Source organism: Sciurus vulgaris, assembly GCF_902686455.1.
Source record: "Sciurus vulgaris genome assembly, chromosome: X".
Classification (NCBI taxonomy): domain Eukaryota; kingdom Metazoa; phylum Chordata; class Mammalia; order Rodentia; family Sciuridae; genus Sciurus; species Sciurus vulgaris.
In genome coordinates, this window is record NC_136471.1 from 23121180 (window position 1) to 23136383 (window position 15204).

The window sequence follows — 15204 nt, forward strand, 5'->3', positions numbered from 1 at the left end:
CGGCACTACCCTTCGCCTATGTCTTTGGGTAACTATGTTAATAGACTGCAACACTTCAAAGACTGGCGCTCGGACCCCAAAGAGGTTGGCAGCGGCTTGGCAGCGGCTTGGCAGGTGGGCATGTAGCAGGGAGATGGGTGGGGGAGTGGGCGGAGGCACCGTCGAGTGGCGTCAGGAATAGCCAATGGCAGTGCTTGGAAGGAGCGTCAGGGGCGGAGGTGCTGAGGCTGTTTAGCCAATGGAGGGCGAGCAACTACTGGAGCGACCTGGTGACGTGAGGAGCGTTCCATTTGGCCAGCGGTGGGCGGTTGCCACAGCTGGTTTAGGGCCCCGACTATTGGGGCCCCTTGTCAGGAGGAGGCAGCCTCCCAGCCAGGGAGGAAAACTCGCTGCCACCTTTGGCGGCCGACGCGGTCCCTTGGGACAGTGCACTTCCTGCCCTCAGTAGCTGGCCGAGTTCGGTCTCTCTCGTTCAGGTAACAAGGGGTGGGGGTGGGGGTCTCCTGGACTCGGCTTGCATGATGGGCTGCCTCCCCTTCAGATGTAGCGGGGCGTGGGGACATTGGCACCGCCCTTCTCAACTCGACAGCCGCCAAGCCCCTGGTCCGGGGTGACTACACGTGGCGGGGCGTGTGTGAGTGTGTACGAGTGTGCGGATGCGTGTGCGTGTGGATGTGGCGCGCGTCCCAACCTGCCTGGGGCGGTGGTCCGCTGCGTGGCAGAGGCAGGGCGGGCCTCCCGAGGCCGCGCCCGCGGCCCGGCCCCGGACTCGGGCCTCAGACGCTCGGTTAGTGGGCTGGTTGCTGCTTCCCGACGGATTTTGATCTTTGTTCTCCCAGGCCGGGTTCTCCTTCCTGGTCTCTCTCCTCCTGCTGGGCCGGTTTATCAGGAGGAGATTGTTTTCCAGGTTAGTTTTACACAAAGGAAGTGCTCTGTGCACCTCTGGTGCCCCCTCCCCTTTCTCAAGCCTATGCCTTCTCATTTCTCGGCTCACCTCTTAGTACCTTTTTGGACCTTTGCCCTCTCCAGTCCGGGAATGATCTCGAGTTGGTTGTTTCTCAGTCAGTGGGACTGCAGGCTTCCGCCTTATTCTTGCCTGCGTGGGGCACGTCGTGTCAGTAAATAGAGGCCACAGCCCCACACCTGAGAAGAGGAGGATGGCAGTGGCCGAGAAAGGCTAGGCCTGGGGTTTCAGGATGCTGAGCAGAGATGGTACTTAAGAAATGTCCCAGAAAGCGTCCTTATGACTTGTCTCAGCAGCCTCCCCCCACAACCACCCATCTCAGTTGCCAACCATTCTAGAATCTCTCCTGCTTGAGTCGGCCTTTCACCTATAGTTCTGTAATGTGGTTTCATTAAGATTCCCACAAATGTTAGGCTAGACCAGCAAGATTATTTCATTTCCCGGACTCAGGAAGTTACAAAGGGTCCGATGAGGGGAAATCTGTTTTGTGTAAATACAATGTGTGTATGTGTACAGAGTGTCCAGAACCTCCTGGCCCTGCCAGAGGGTGACTTATTCCCTGGTGTGATTCATATTTGAGTGGCTAACTGAAGAAGGTGAAGGAGTGGAGGAGGGACGGGAATGGCCCCTTAAGGACAGAAACTCTACTATTATTTTTAGAGTCCTCTTAATGAATATTAAAGAACATTGTGGAATAGTAGAAAGTGTCCTGGACTAGAAGTCATCAAGCCTGTTTTCTTGTTTCAGCTTTGCTGCTGTGATCTTGGATAAGTTGTTTCCTCTCTGGTCCTCAGTTTACTCATTTACAAATAATCAGGGTTACCACATATAAAATCCTTTTTGTTCCAAAGTTCCATGATTATCAATTAAGCAGTATTAGTTTGGAAGCATATGGTTTAAGAAATGCTGGCCCACTTCTGTTTTGGGAGAACTTTTACTTGTTTCTCCTTTTAAAGGACAAACGTAGGCTGGAAGGGAACTTCCCCCATCCCCACTTCTTTGGTCAGTGTTCACCTCTCTGCCTCTGGGAAAGGAGGGTTAATATGCATTTTCTCATTCTTACCTCATTTTTTTTCCTTTTTGTGCTTTTTCTTAGGGCTAGAAATTGGATTTTTGATGATGTTTGACCCAGCAGCAGCAATAGCAGGCAACGTGATTTTGAAGCTGGTCTCAGCCTCCGTTTCTTCTCTCGTGTAATCACAAAGCCCATTTTGGACCAGGAATTCCAATCATGTCTGTGATGGTGGTGAGAAAGAAGGTGACACGGAAATGGGAGAAACTCCCAGGCAGGAACACCTTTTGCTGTGATGGCCGGGTCATGATGGCCCGGCAAAAGGGCATTTTCTACTTGACCCTCTTCCTCATCCTGGGGACCTGCACACTCTTCTTTGCTTTCGAGTGAGTTTCCATTGAGTTGCCTAATTATGATTGCTTTGGGTCCAGGGGAGGAGCCTTCTTTCTGAGTAGTTTGATGCCAGTCCTTGGATGACTTTTACTGTCTTCTTGAACAATGTCTATAGTTGATACCAACTGAATTCATTGCTTTGTGGTTATAGCAGAGTATGTGCTTCCTATAAAGACTAAGACCTTTGATACCAATTTTATAGCATTGATTTGGGGCTACCCCTGACAAATTTGGGAATAAGGGTGATACCTCCCTCTTTCAATGACAAGAGTTTGGTGACAAACTGCTTCCTTTCCACTCTTCTCAAGTCGAGGGGTAGCCCTCATTATTATAATACCATCCAGCAACACTTGACCTTTATTCTAGTCCTATTTCCTTAGAATCTCAGTTCTCAATTGGTTGGTAAATGGAAAAGCCAACTGTATTGGGATCTCCAGTTCACTGAAGATTGATTTCAGGCCCAGTAGTACCATAAACAAGCTGGGGACATGGCACATAGGTGCTTCTTAAAAGTGAGTTACTCTGGCTAGGCACGGTGGCACAAGCCTGTAATCCCAGTGGATCAGGAGGCTGAAGCAGGAGAATTGCAAGTTCAAATTAAGCAATTCAGTGAGACTGTGTCTCTAAATAAAATACGAAACAGGGCTGGGGGTGTGGCTCAATGGTTGAGTGCCCCTGAGTTCAAGCCCCCAGTACCAAAAGAAAAAAAAAAAAAGTGAGTTACTCTTTGTTTCCCTCAAAATTGCTCAGTGTACACACTCTCTATTCTTTGTATGACAGACACCACTCTTGGAGTTATTTTTTTTTCTGTGATGTAATAGCTAGTACTAGAGCTACTGTTTGAAGTCTGTGTAGGTCACTTCTCTAGGGAGGTGGCCAGTTGGATTCTAGGGCACTGTGGCATGACTACTGGGTATGCTGAGAATGCTCTACACTCTAGGGATGAGAGTAGTGTTAATTGTTTTGAGATTACTGTAAGGAAGGCCTCGAGGAACTGGAGGTGTGTGTATTGACTGAGAGCTATACCTGATGGGAGCCTGGTGTGCTTCATATATGTGGGTGATCTGGAAATGGAGCTCCCATGTTGGGGTGTGGCCAGGGGATATAGGAAGGGGGCTCCTTGGCCAGGCTTTGTGGGTAATTAAAGTGAACTCTGGTCCCTTGGGGCTCATTTTTGTCCCTCTCTATGGGCTATAGGCTTTCCCAGTGCATCCAGAGTATTTGGGGACTTTTGCCAGACTTTTTGATGATTACATCTGGCTTGAGTAATAGCAACAGGGAGAGGGGCCCCAGTTTATAAAGGGCTGTGGAAGTAAGGTCAGAGGCACTCTTAGTTAAAGGTCCTTTTACTATTGCTTTTGCTGCTGACTTTGTGGAGTGTTTGGTGAAATCGGCAGGTTGCTGAGGGTTTCTTAGCTGCTTTCCAGTCTGAGTTTCATGACTGAATGTGTGAATGCCCGTGTGCATACACCACATGCTTATGTGTGGTATGAGTGAGCATGTATAGCTGGACAGGCATATGCACAATGCGAAACAATTTGTTTTCATTCTTCTCATTGTTCTCTCAAGTTTCCTTGACTTATTCCTGCCTTGCTTCTTTTTGGAAGGGCAGAACTGAACTCTACTGTGATTCTCTCTCTTTTTGTCCCCCCTACCTCTTTGGTTAAATTTTTATGATTGGAATCATTCATGATACTGATGAGATTTGCTTCCAGGCTCTGAATGAGTTGGTAGCTCTGGGTTCAGGAAACTTTTGGTTTGACTGGCCAGGGGAACTTGGAATTTGAAGCCATTGCTGTTTGGCTCCTTTTGTATCTGGGAGCCATTGAGAGATTCTGACTAACATCTGTTCCACTTAGGCCTGGGCCTCTGAAGAAAACTGCCTATGGGATGAAGTGTGTAATTAGCCAAGTTACTATTTGACAGAGGCAGGTCAAATTTTCTTCCAAGACAACTTTCCTCTGCAAGTTCTTTCTTTTTTTGGGGGGTGGGTACTGGGGATTGAACTCAAAAGTGCTTTACAACTGAACTACATCCCCGGCCCTTTTTATTTTTTATTTTGAATCAGGGTCTCACTAAGTTTGCTGAGGCTGGTCTTGAACTTGCGATCCTCCTGTCAGGCTCCTGAGTTGCTAGGATTACAGGCATGGACCACTGCACCCGACTGCTTACAAGTTATTTCTTGTGTTTTTTCTATATATAGGAAGGGTGTGGTTTTTTTGCAAAAGTGTTCTGAGTTCCAGCTGTCTGCATGAAAGAGTAAATATTTTGAAGGTAGGGCTGGAATAGGGAGGACAGAAGGAAGTTATTGTGTTAGCTGAAAAGTGGAATGGGGAAGTATAAATCTGACCATAGTTGAGAGGATCCTGAGGATAAATTCTTTTAACTGAGAATGGTAGAATCTGCATTTGAATGTGTATGTGTGTGACATACAGATGCTGTAGGTGGTGGCTGCTTTTTACTTAGCCAGTGACAGGCTGTACAAGGCACACTGGCATGCTTCTGAGAAACGAAGTCTCTTTGGTTGACCTTTTCTTTTGAGTCTATAATTTACTATCAGCCACTTAGTGGAGGGTAGAGTTTTGGGGATAGAATATGGATTTTATTGTCAGTGTTAGAACTCAGTGAGATATCAGGAAATTAGCTGAACTAGTTTCCTGCCTTCAGGCAGGTGAGGGTTTTTGAATAGATGAATGACTGTCTGTTTTCATTCTTAAATTGTCTAGGAGCATAGATTCCATATCCTCTGACAGCTGCATTTTTGCCTTGTGGAGATAGTTCAGATCTTGGAACACATCTGTATGTGCATTTTAGTTACACAGACCTGCTGTGTAGCAAGTGCTTAGGAAAAAGTGTGAGTTGATTTATGGCTGCCTGTGGCACAACCCTGGGTCAGTCAGATGGCTTGAAAAGTCTGGTTGGGCACATGGGTGCCCTTTAATGAAAAAGGTACAGTATTGGTTAGTAGTAGATAGTTTTGTATTTTTAGGATTAAATTTTTTTTTAGTTGCGGATGGACACAATACCTTTATTTTATTTATTTATTTTTATGTGGTGCTGAGGATCGAACCCAGTGCCTCAACACATGCAAGGCAAGTGCTCTACCACTGTATTTTTAGATTTTGCTTTTATGGACCTTGACTTTTCAAAGAAGAGAGCTATAATTTTCAGTGGAAAGACAGAAGGTTGAATATATAAAACAAAACAAAACAAAACAAAACAGAAAAAAGTTCGTTCACCTGGGAGCCAGTGAGCTTTGTATTGTTAGAAGTATTTCTGAAGAAGCTGGATGGCCATCCCTCAGGGAAATTGGACTGCATAATCACTAAACCTCTTGCAACTCTAAGAACCTGAAATTGCATATAACTCAGAGACTGGAAGATTCAAATACACACAAAAGCAGAGTGTAGATTACCAGTAGGTAGCTGTATTTAAATGTAGTTGTATTCTTGGTAAATGTATTTAAATTTAAAAGCAGAGTGAAAATTGTACAATGCTTGAAGAAGATGGATTTCCTAATTAATTCTCAGGGGGTGAGGTATTGAGGAATTGTGAGTGTGTGTGCCAGTTTCAGCTTTGAGCACAGGAACCATTTTCAGTCTTTTCTGTTCAAACCTTGTCTAGCTTGTGTGGTGAACACATAGCCACTGGTTTGTCTTAGAGTGTCAGGACACTGTAGTGGAATGACACCAACAACTTGTGAGCTGTCCACCTACTGAAAAATTATTGTAGTATTTGGGCATACTCAACTTCCTGATAAAGTATGATCCTTGGGCCAGGCGTGGAGGTGCATACCTGTAATCCTAGTGACTCGGAGGCTGAGGCAGGAGGATTGCAAGTTTGGGGCCAGCCTCAGCAATTTAATGAGGCCCTAAGCAACTTAGCAAGACTCTGTCTCAAAATAAAAAAATAATAATAAAAATTAAAAGGACTGGGAATGTAGCTCAGTGGTTAAGTGCCCCTGAGTTCAATTCCTGGTATACACACACAAAAAAAGTTTTTATCCTTGGGAAAGAACCAAGCACAGTCTTCTGGAATTAGCTGCCTGGCTTTCTCTTTGAACTTTGTAACCAGACCTCTAGTACATCCAAGGTCCCCAGACTTTCTTGTGGCAAGAATGACTATGTGACCCTTGACCCCTGAAATAGAAGCAATTGGCTACTATGATCAGTGTTGATGTTTTCACTTTGTCATGTATGGAGGAAATCATATTAAGGTGCCATCAGACCAGTTTCTCTTGGACTGGTCCCCATTGATGCTTATGATGTACATATTGGCAGAGGAGTCATTGACTTGGATGAACTGAATAAAGCTTTGTAACACTGCTTATTAATCTCCTAGCCCATCCAAATTCTACCCCTCTTTCAAGCTCTTTTAATTGTAACAAAAAATCACGTGACATTTCTTTCTTTTTTTTTTTTTTTTTTTTTTTTTTTTTTTTTTTGTGCTGGGGATCAAACCTAGGGCCTTGTGCTTGCAAGGCAAGCACTCTACTGACTGAGCTATCTCCCCAGCCCCTGACATTTCTTATATTTCTGAATTCTATGGTGATTATATTTTTCCTTTGTCCTCCAAAGATAGAGGGGAGCTCTTTCAGGGTCAGGAACTATCTCCTATGTCTGTGTAGCCCCCACAATGTCCTTCACTAGGCTTTCTATAAGTAGATAGTCAATAAATGTTGCTGAATGAATACAGTCTGTATATACTTAAAATTTAACAGTCTTAACTCACAGAATCACAGGATGGTAGAGATGGAAAGGACTTTGGAGATACTCTGCATTTTTTTGTGAGTGAGGAAACCAGGTTCACAGAAGTGAGGTTACTTCACCAGTTGACCAAGCAGTGTCTCTGTATGATACTACCTTTCAACTCATGGTCACCTTTTGGCTATGGGATCCTAAAGGTATTCACATTATTAAAGCTGTGCATGGTGCCAAATGCTAGAGCAGCATATTCTGGGTTCTTGCCCACTAGTGTGTGTGTTATCTAGGTTATTTGGGCCTCCCAAGCTCATACTCCCAGAAAATGGAAGCATCTTTGTGGAAAACTGACAGCATTTCAGCATGGCCTTCAGGTAGCCTTGCAGGAACCAGTGGCCCATCTCTAAATGGGAACTTACAATGTAAGGAGCTTTGTGAGTTAATGAGGGATCATCACCTCTGTGGCTGCTCCTAGGTCCTGCTGCCAGGATGAAGATGACTTGGAGAAAAATTGAGCAGTGTGTTCTCCCTACCTTGTTACTATGTGGGTGATCCTGATGAAAGGGGCACCATGTCCTTGTGAACAGATGCAACAGAAAAACAGATCTTATGAGAATACATAGTTGCAGGTTTGAGGAAACAGGACTGTAGAGACCAGAGCCAAACTTGACGTGGCACATGCCTATAGTGACAAGGCCCAGGTTCCTAAAGAGTATCTTTAGGTGAGATTGGGAAGAGGGATGTGTGACTTTACTCTGGTTTCTAGCCAAGAGAGCATTCCCTAGAGAATAACTCTATGGAGGTCAGTCTTGTGCTTCATCTAGCCTAGGATTCTATTTGTGATTTGGCCAATCAAATGACAGTTTTAGAAAGAAGCGGCCTCTTTGATATTAATCTGTTAAAATACTTAGCTAAAATTACTCCTGATAAAGCATGCTCCCTGAGGAAGGGTTGGGTTAGGTCTCCTGAAGGGTTTGCTTTCCTTTAACAGTTTTTTAATGTTCCCTTCATTCAAGAGTTCCTGTGAAAATTTTCAGCTTCTTCTACCTTTGTGGTAATAAATTTCATACCGTCAATCTCCATTGAATACCTCTCCCATCTTTTGAGAATGAGTCTTAATTGAGTATAGTGAACCTCTATTTTGGGAAAAGGAAGCACAAAGAACAGGGATGTCCCCAAGCATGCTGACATTGGTTAAGATGTTTATTGAGGGAAAGAAGAGACATCCTAAATCTTCCTCCTCAGATATGCCAGAACCAGTATTCTGTTTAAGAAAAAAATGAGACACCTCATGCTTCTTGCAATAGCAAGAAGCTAGCTAATTCATGGTAATTAGAGGGATGTTTTTGGAATGGAGCAATGAGAAGATAGAGGTCTCATGATGATGATTAGAGAAGGCCAGTTAATAGAAAACCTTAGAATACAGGCCTGTGGAATTTGGGGCTTAATATAGTTGGCAGCAAGGAAGAAGTTGTTCTTAATTCTTAAGGAGGGGTATATTATAATTAAAATTTGAAATTTGTTATTATAACTGGAATTTGGAAACTACTGAATAGATTTGCTTGGATACAGATTTTAAACCACCTCCGCAAGAAGACAGCTTATCACTTCAGAAGTAAAAATGCCTGTTTGGTTAATTTTCTGCATTGCTACTGGAGCAAAAGAGGGTTATGCCTTTTCTTCTGGCCTTCACATAGCATTACATGAGGAAGCTGATTTCAAATTTTGTTTTTAGTGTTAAAGTAAACTTTTTCCTTCTCAACAGACTGTCATAAGAACTTTTAAACTGTCTTACAGGTGGTTCTACATGTTTATCATGCTTTAGAGGTAGACTCTTAGTCTGTTTTGGGCCATTGTAACAAACTATCATAGACTGGGTGGTTGGTAAGCAACAGAAAGTTATGTCTTACAGTTCTGGAGGTTGCAAGAGTTCTAGATCAAAGCACTGGGTAGATTTGGTGTTTGGTGAAAGTCGGCTTCCAGGTTCATAGATGGCTGTCCTCTTGTGTTCTCACATTGCAGAAAGGGTAAAAGGGTCCTCCAGAGTCTCTTTTATAAAGGGCACTGATCCCATTCATGAGAGTGGAGCCTTAGGAGACCAAACATCTACCAAAGGCCCACTCTACCTCCGAATACCATCACATTGGAAGTTAAGATTTCAACTTGAATTTTGTGGGTATATTAACATTCAGTCTAGAGCAGGTAGATTGTAAGTAAGAAAACAGCCCTCTATCCATATCAGGGAGGACTTATAACAAAGGCTTATTCCTATCGTGTTGAACCAAAGGCATCATGGGTCTCTGATCTTGGGTCTTACCTGATGTTCCAAGGACAGCTTTTCTTTAAAGCCATCCTTAATAACTGTTATCGGAGCAGTTTTAGGCAGACCCAGCTCCCCAAAGAGAGCTCTTTTCAGACCACTTACAGTCTTTTGAGTCTGAATCACCATTCCAACACTTTGTTTTTGGTCTTAATTTTTTAGTTGTTTCATATGTTACTTATGTTTTCCCCAACAAAATTAACTCCTATTTCTCTTGTTCTTCCTTTGTTGAACCAATAGATATTTGACTGAATGATTGCACTGATAAAAGAACACACAAACCATAAAAATCATAGCAAGGAAGCTATTAGGGAGACTTAGAAGCAGAATATTATATAGAATACCAATTCAAGCTGCCAGTCTGTAAGGCATAGCCCTGCCATGGAATCTGTTTGGTCTCTTTACCAGCTCCACTCATGAATCTCTTTTGAGTTTTGCATGTGAATCGAAGTCTGTGTCATTATCATCATCCCTTCAATGAACTAGCATGCTAGGAGTGGGGGATGGGACATGACGTACCAGCCCAGCCTGGCACTGCTGGTTACTGCTGATCAGTACCACCATGTGGCCCATGGGGACATATGGGAGTCCAGTTGTCTAGCCCAGTATGGAAGCCCGAGGCCAGTCAAGAAGTTGGTAGACAATGACTTAAAATGATGTTTCTCTTTAGGTGGCAGAAATATAGACTTACTGGGGACATGATTGCATTTATAAAATTCACAAGGGATAACTGGAACTTCTAATCCTCTAGAGGGAGAAAGGCCTCTTAGTACTTGGAAAACAAAGGAAAATTTTGTTCCCATAAGTGTATGGATATTATTTTCCCAAGAAGTGATATAGAAAGAAAGTACTAGGGGGTTTCAAAACCAATTAGCTTAAATTCATTGGTGACAAATCTGGTCATTCTCTAAGACAAATTAGTGATGTTTGAAGATACACAAACATCACTTATAATGTTTGAAGATACACAAACATCACTTACCTTTGGAAATTACCACCAAATCTTCACATAGTTTGTTCTTGCCAGAGGCCAACCTCCAGTTTACTGCAATTATGGGATTAACCTGGGGGGCATTGATTGATAAATACAAATTATATATATATTCATGGTGGAAAACACGCTGTTTTGATGTATATATACATTGTGGAATGGCTAACAAGCTATTTAACATATACATTATTTCACATACTTGTCTTTTTGTGATGAGAACATTTCAAATCTCTCTTAGCAATTTTCAAGCATACAATAATTACTATTAACTATAGTCACTATGATGTGCATTGGATCTCTTGAACTTATTCTTCCGAACTGAAATTCTGTGCTCTTTGACCAACATATCCTCAATCCTTCCACCATAGTTTTTTTTTTTTTGGTACCCAGAGGAGCTTAATCACTGAGCCACATTCCCAGCTCTTTTTTCATGGTGCTAGAGATTGAACCAGGGCCTTGTGCATGTGAGACAAGCACTCTGCCAATTGAGCTACCTCCCTATCCCTCCAGCCCTTTTTTATTTTTCGTTTTGTGACAAGGTCTTGCCAAGTTGCCTAGGGCCTTGCTTAGTTGTTGAGGCTGACTTTGAACTTGTGAACCTCCTGCCTCAGCCTCCCAAGTCACGGGATTACAGTTGTGCACCACTATGCCTAACCAGGCTGGTCTTGAACCTGTGAGCTCAAGTGATCCTCCACCTCAGCTCCCCAAATTTCTGGGACTACAGGTGCATGCTACCATGCCTTGCTTAGGGAGGTAGTTTTTAAAAATCAATTTTTGAAAACTGACACTATGTGTTGAAGTTCACAATCACTGCTGCCTCTCGAAGTTTCCTCTTACTTGGAGTAGAAAGCCTACTGGTTCCACATCTGCCTTCCTGGCCACACCCACTCACTAGAGACAACTGGCTGCCAGTAGCCTCATCTCTGGAGGAGAACAACACAATGAGCCCGTTGTACAGTTGTTGACATACAGAGTGGATTGTTTTAGCAGGTGCAGAAGATAGTCTGTGTGGAGATTACAGAGACCTTTATCCTTGATAGCATAGCATAATTCAAAATCTAAGTTGTCCTTTGTCTGGTCTACAAGCAGGTGTTGGAACCGTACTTTGTTAAGCTTGGATCCTTCTGTTCAGGGGAGCAGCGTTAACTTTGAATTTTTTTTTTTTTTTTTTGGTGGTTGTTCCACTTGTTCTGCACCATTTCCCTTTAATAAAAAGAAATAAACTCCTTTTGGTAGCTGATCAGTTAGCTCTGCTGTGTGTGTGTGTGTTTGGTACTAGGGATTGAACCCAGGGGTGTTCTACCACTGAGCCACATCGCCAGTCCTTTATATTTTTTTTATTTTCAGACAGGATCTCACTAAGTTGCCAGGTCTGGCCTCCATCTTACAATCCTCCTGCCTTGCCCTCCTAATTTGGTGGGATTACAGCACCATGCTTGACTTATAACAATACTTTTTTTTGTATTGGATATTGAACCAAGGGGTGCTCTACTCAGCTACATACACAGCCCTTTTTATTTCTGATTTTGAGATAGGGTCTCAATAAGTTGTTAATGCTAATATGTTGAGGCTGGCCTTGAACTTACGATCCTCCTGCCTCAGCCTCTTGAGTCACTGGGATTACATGTGTGCACTAATCCTCCCAGCTTCTGCTTTTTTATAAAAGACTTTTGTTGGAGACTATATACTCGTAGTAGGAGTCTTGGAACATTACTTCTTTGTTTTTTGGAGTATTCTTAGGGATGGGCAGTGACTAGGAAGATGGCTATTTTCTGTTAGTGTGGTGATTTCACTTGTCTTGTTCATGAAACAAAGCCTTATGCTTCTCCTCTGTCCTTTGGGTCTTATATTAGTGGCAGTGATCTTCATTTCTGAATTCACTTTTATTACTATGTATTCCTGTGAAGGGGAGCAATGGAGAGGAGAGTAATCCACAAACTAGTGATATATATATGAACTTTAATTACCCTGAACTCAGCTGCTAGATCCTTCAGTTCTCAATTTTTTCCTACAGTTGGCTTTTAGAAGAAGGATATAAATGATTCAAAAGTAAGCTAAGACTGGGTATTGTGGCACACAACTGTAATTTCGTTGACTCAGGAAGCTGAGGCAGGAGGATCACGAGTTTGAGGCCAGACTCAGAAATTTAGCAAGACCTTAAGCAACTTAGTGAGACCCTGTCTCAAAATAAATAAAAAGGACTGAGGATTGAGCTCAGTGGTAAAGTACGTCTGGGTCCAATCCCTGGTACCAAAAGGGGGGGGCAAGCTCAGATCAAGGATTGTGTTAAAAACAAACAAGCAAGCAAACAAACAAACAAAAAAGCCGCTAAAATCATATTCCAGATCCAATATATATTTTTGTTTACCTTCATCACAAACCACCTTGCCTAATATGACAGTTGGTTTGCATCCCCCATGCAGTTGTGTGTGTGGCAGGGAGGCATGAGACGGACCTCACAGGGGTTGTTCAGCAACTGCCATGAATATACAACCTGGGATTAAATGTCCTGAATGGACTGCATCTTGCCTGCTCCCCATGCTGATGAGCTAAGCTTTTTCCTGAGCTTACTTTCTCTGCTCTCCCTCTGCTCCTTGCTCATCCACTTATAGTCTGCCTCCAGTCGAGATATTTTTTTCAAGGAGAAATGTGCCTCAGGAGGAGAATAAAAATAGGCCAGTGATAACTCTCATCAGATATTCCCATTCATTTGATTTGAAATTCTGTTCAGATCAACAAGTATTTATTGATAGCTTCTTTTTTTCCTTACAGTTATTGGGTTGTGGGAGATATAGAATCATCAAAATAATGTTAATGGTTGACATTTATTTAGCATTTACATATGTCAAGTGCAGCTCTAAGCACTTTATGTGAGTGCATTTGATCCACATGGTGATCCAATGAAGTACTGTTATTATCCTCCTTTTATTGATAAGGAGACTGAAGTTAACTGACTCACCCAGGTAGGAGCTGGTAGAGCCAGGAGTCAAACCCAAGAGTTTCTGGTTCAGTAAGACCAGTTTCTTGCTCTTATGAAGTCTGATTGGGGGAGATACAATCAACATGCTGAGAAACAGCCAGGAAATAATATAGGGCTCTGGCAGTGAGGTACAGGGAGTAGGGAAGGGAGAGAAGAGCTTAGCATAGGCCTTTTAGAGCAGGCAAGATTCTCTAAGTTCTAAATTCTTCATCTATCAAATAGATTTAGTGCGAGAATTGGATGAGGTATGTATTTAAAGAGCTTAGTGCAGTGCCCAGCATATGGTGAGTACTTCATAAATTGTAATTGTAATGATGACAGGAATGTCACCAGGACCTGAAAGATGAGCACAGTTGAGATATGCAGAAAGGAAGAGGTGTATTATGAGGAAAGAGAGGAGTGAATATGCTGTTGGGAAGGGGCACTAAGGAGATACAATTTTCTTATTCACTTGATGATGGTCATTAATCACCTACTAGCTGAGCTAATTGAGGAATGAATATTTGTAGCTCATCAGCAGCCCTGAATCTTTTCAATTGTCTTGAAGCATGCTGAGATACCCTCTGACACTGTGAGCCTACTTCCTGATTGGTCCTCTTTCTCTCCCTCCTCATCAAGCTTAAACCTAATGCCAGATGAGTGGGCATCAAAAGCCCTGGAAATTCCCAGAGTGGGATCAACTTTGGTGCTTGCAAAGCCAAATTCAGGTGCTTTCCTGTCCTTAGTGGTTGTGATTCTTTGCTGAGGCAGAGGAAATATGGCTCCCAATAGGTTGATGGGAGGCATAGGTTAGTTTAGGGATAAGGGAGGTCCCTTGAGACTATAGGTAGCATCAATCAACTGAGTATTTGTTGAACTCATACTATGTATTAGGTGTTTAGAGTAAGAGAAGTAAATAGCATGGTCCCTGTTCAAGAGGTACTACTGATGTTGTGGAGACAAGACTGACATACTTGTTACAATTGGAGATCACCATAGAATAGGTATAATTAAATGTTGAATTGCTTGCTTTCTTCAGGTGTCGCTACCTGGCTGTTCAGCTATCTCCTGCCATCCCTGTGTTTGCTGCTATGCTCTTCCTTTTCTCCATGGCCACACTGTTGAGGACCAGTTTCAGTGACCCTGGAGTGATTCCTCGTGCCCTACCAGATGAAGCAGCTTTCATAGAAATGGAGATAGGTGAGTCTCCCAACCAGATGGCAAACTTCTATGTAGTGGGTGGCCCTATTCATTAAGGAGTGGAATCATAGTAGTTGTTGCAGATTCAGGGTCTGCTATTCTAGCCTTTTCTTTCTGAGACTCTGAGTCTGAGATCATGATCGTCCTGTGAATTTGGTAAGGCAGGTATAGCATGAATCTAAAGTCACATGCTTTGTCTTCCCCATGTTGGGTTGCATTGCAGGAAGGATTTATTACCAAGATCTGGCTGTATTGTCCCCAAGAGGATGTTTTTTTTACTTTTTGGGGCAGGGGTTACCAGCATTAGCTTTTTATTTATTTATTTTTTTGATAAAAGCTGTAAACCTTCCTCCATTAACTATCCTTTTTTTTTTTTTTTTTTTTTGATACTGGGGATTGTACCCTGGAGTGCTCTACCACTGAACCCACATTCCCAGTTCTTTTTATTTTTTTATTTAGAAACAGGATCTCCCTAAGTTGCTTAGGATCTTACCAAGTTGCTGAAACTGGCTTTGAACTTGTGATCCTTCTGCCTCAGCCTCCTGAGTCGCTGGGATTACAGGCATGCACCACTGTGCCTGGCTAAACTATTTTTATATGTGTACATATATATAATTTTGGATATATCTCAGGGATTCATAGATTTTCCAAAGAATCCCTGGCCA

The 15204-nt window shown here is 42.9% G+C and overlaps 1 protein-coding gene across 2 annotated transcripts in view; it reads left to right on the plus strand.

Moving 5' to 3' along the window:
* Positions 1–270: 270 nt before the first annotated feature.
* Positions 271–15204, plus strand: part of ZDHHC9 (zDHHC palmitoyltransferase 9) — a 32560-nt gene continuing 17626 nt past the window's right edge. Inside the window, exons 1-3 of one of the 2 annotated variants that reach the window (XM_079124644.1) lie at positions 271–476; positions 2061–2362; positions 14379–14539. In XM_079124644.1, coding sequence (XP_078980770.1) covers positions 2196–2362; positions 14379–14539 — 328 coding nt within the window. In that variant the 5' untranslated portion in view covers positions 271–476; positions 2061–2195. Of the gene's footprint in view, positions 477–752; positions 908–2060; positions 2363–14378; positions 14540–15204 lie in introns of those variants that run through there. The other variant, XM_079124645.1, reaches the window with a different exon arrangement.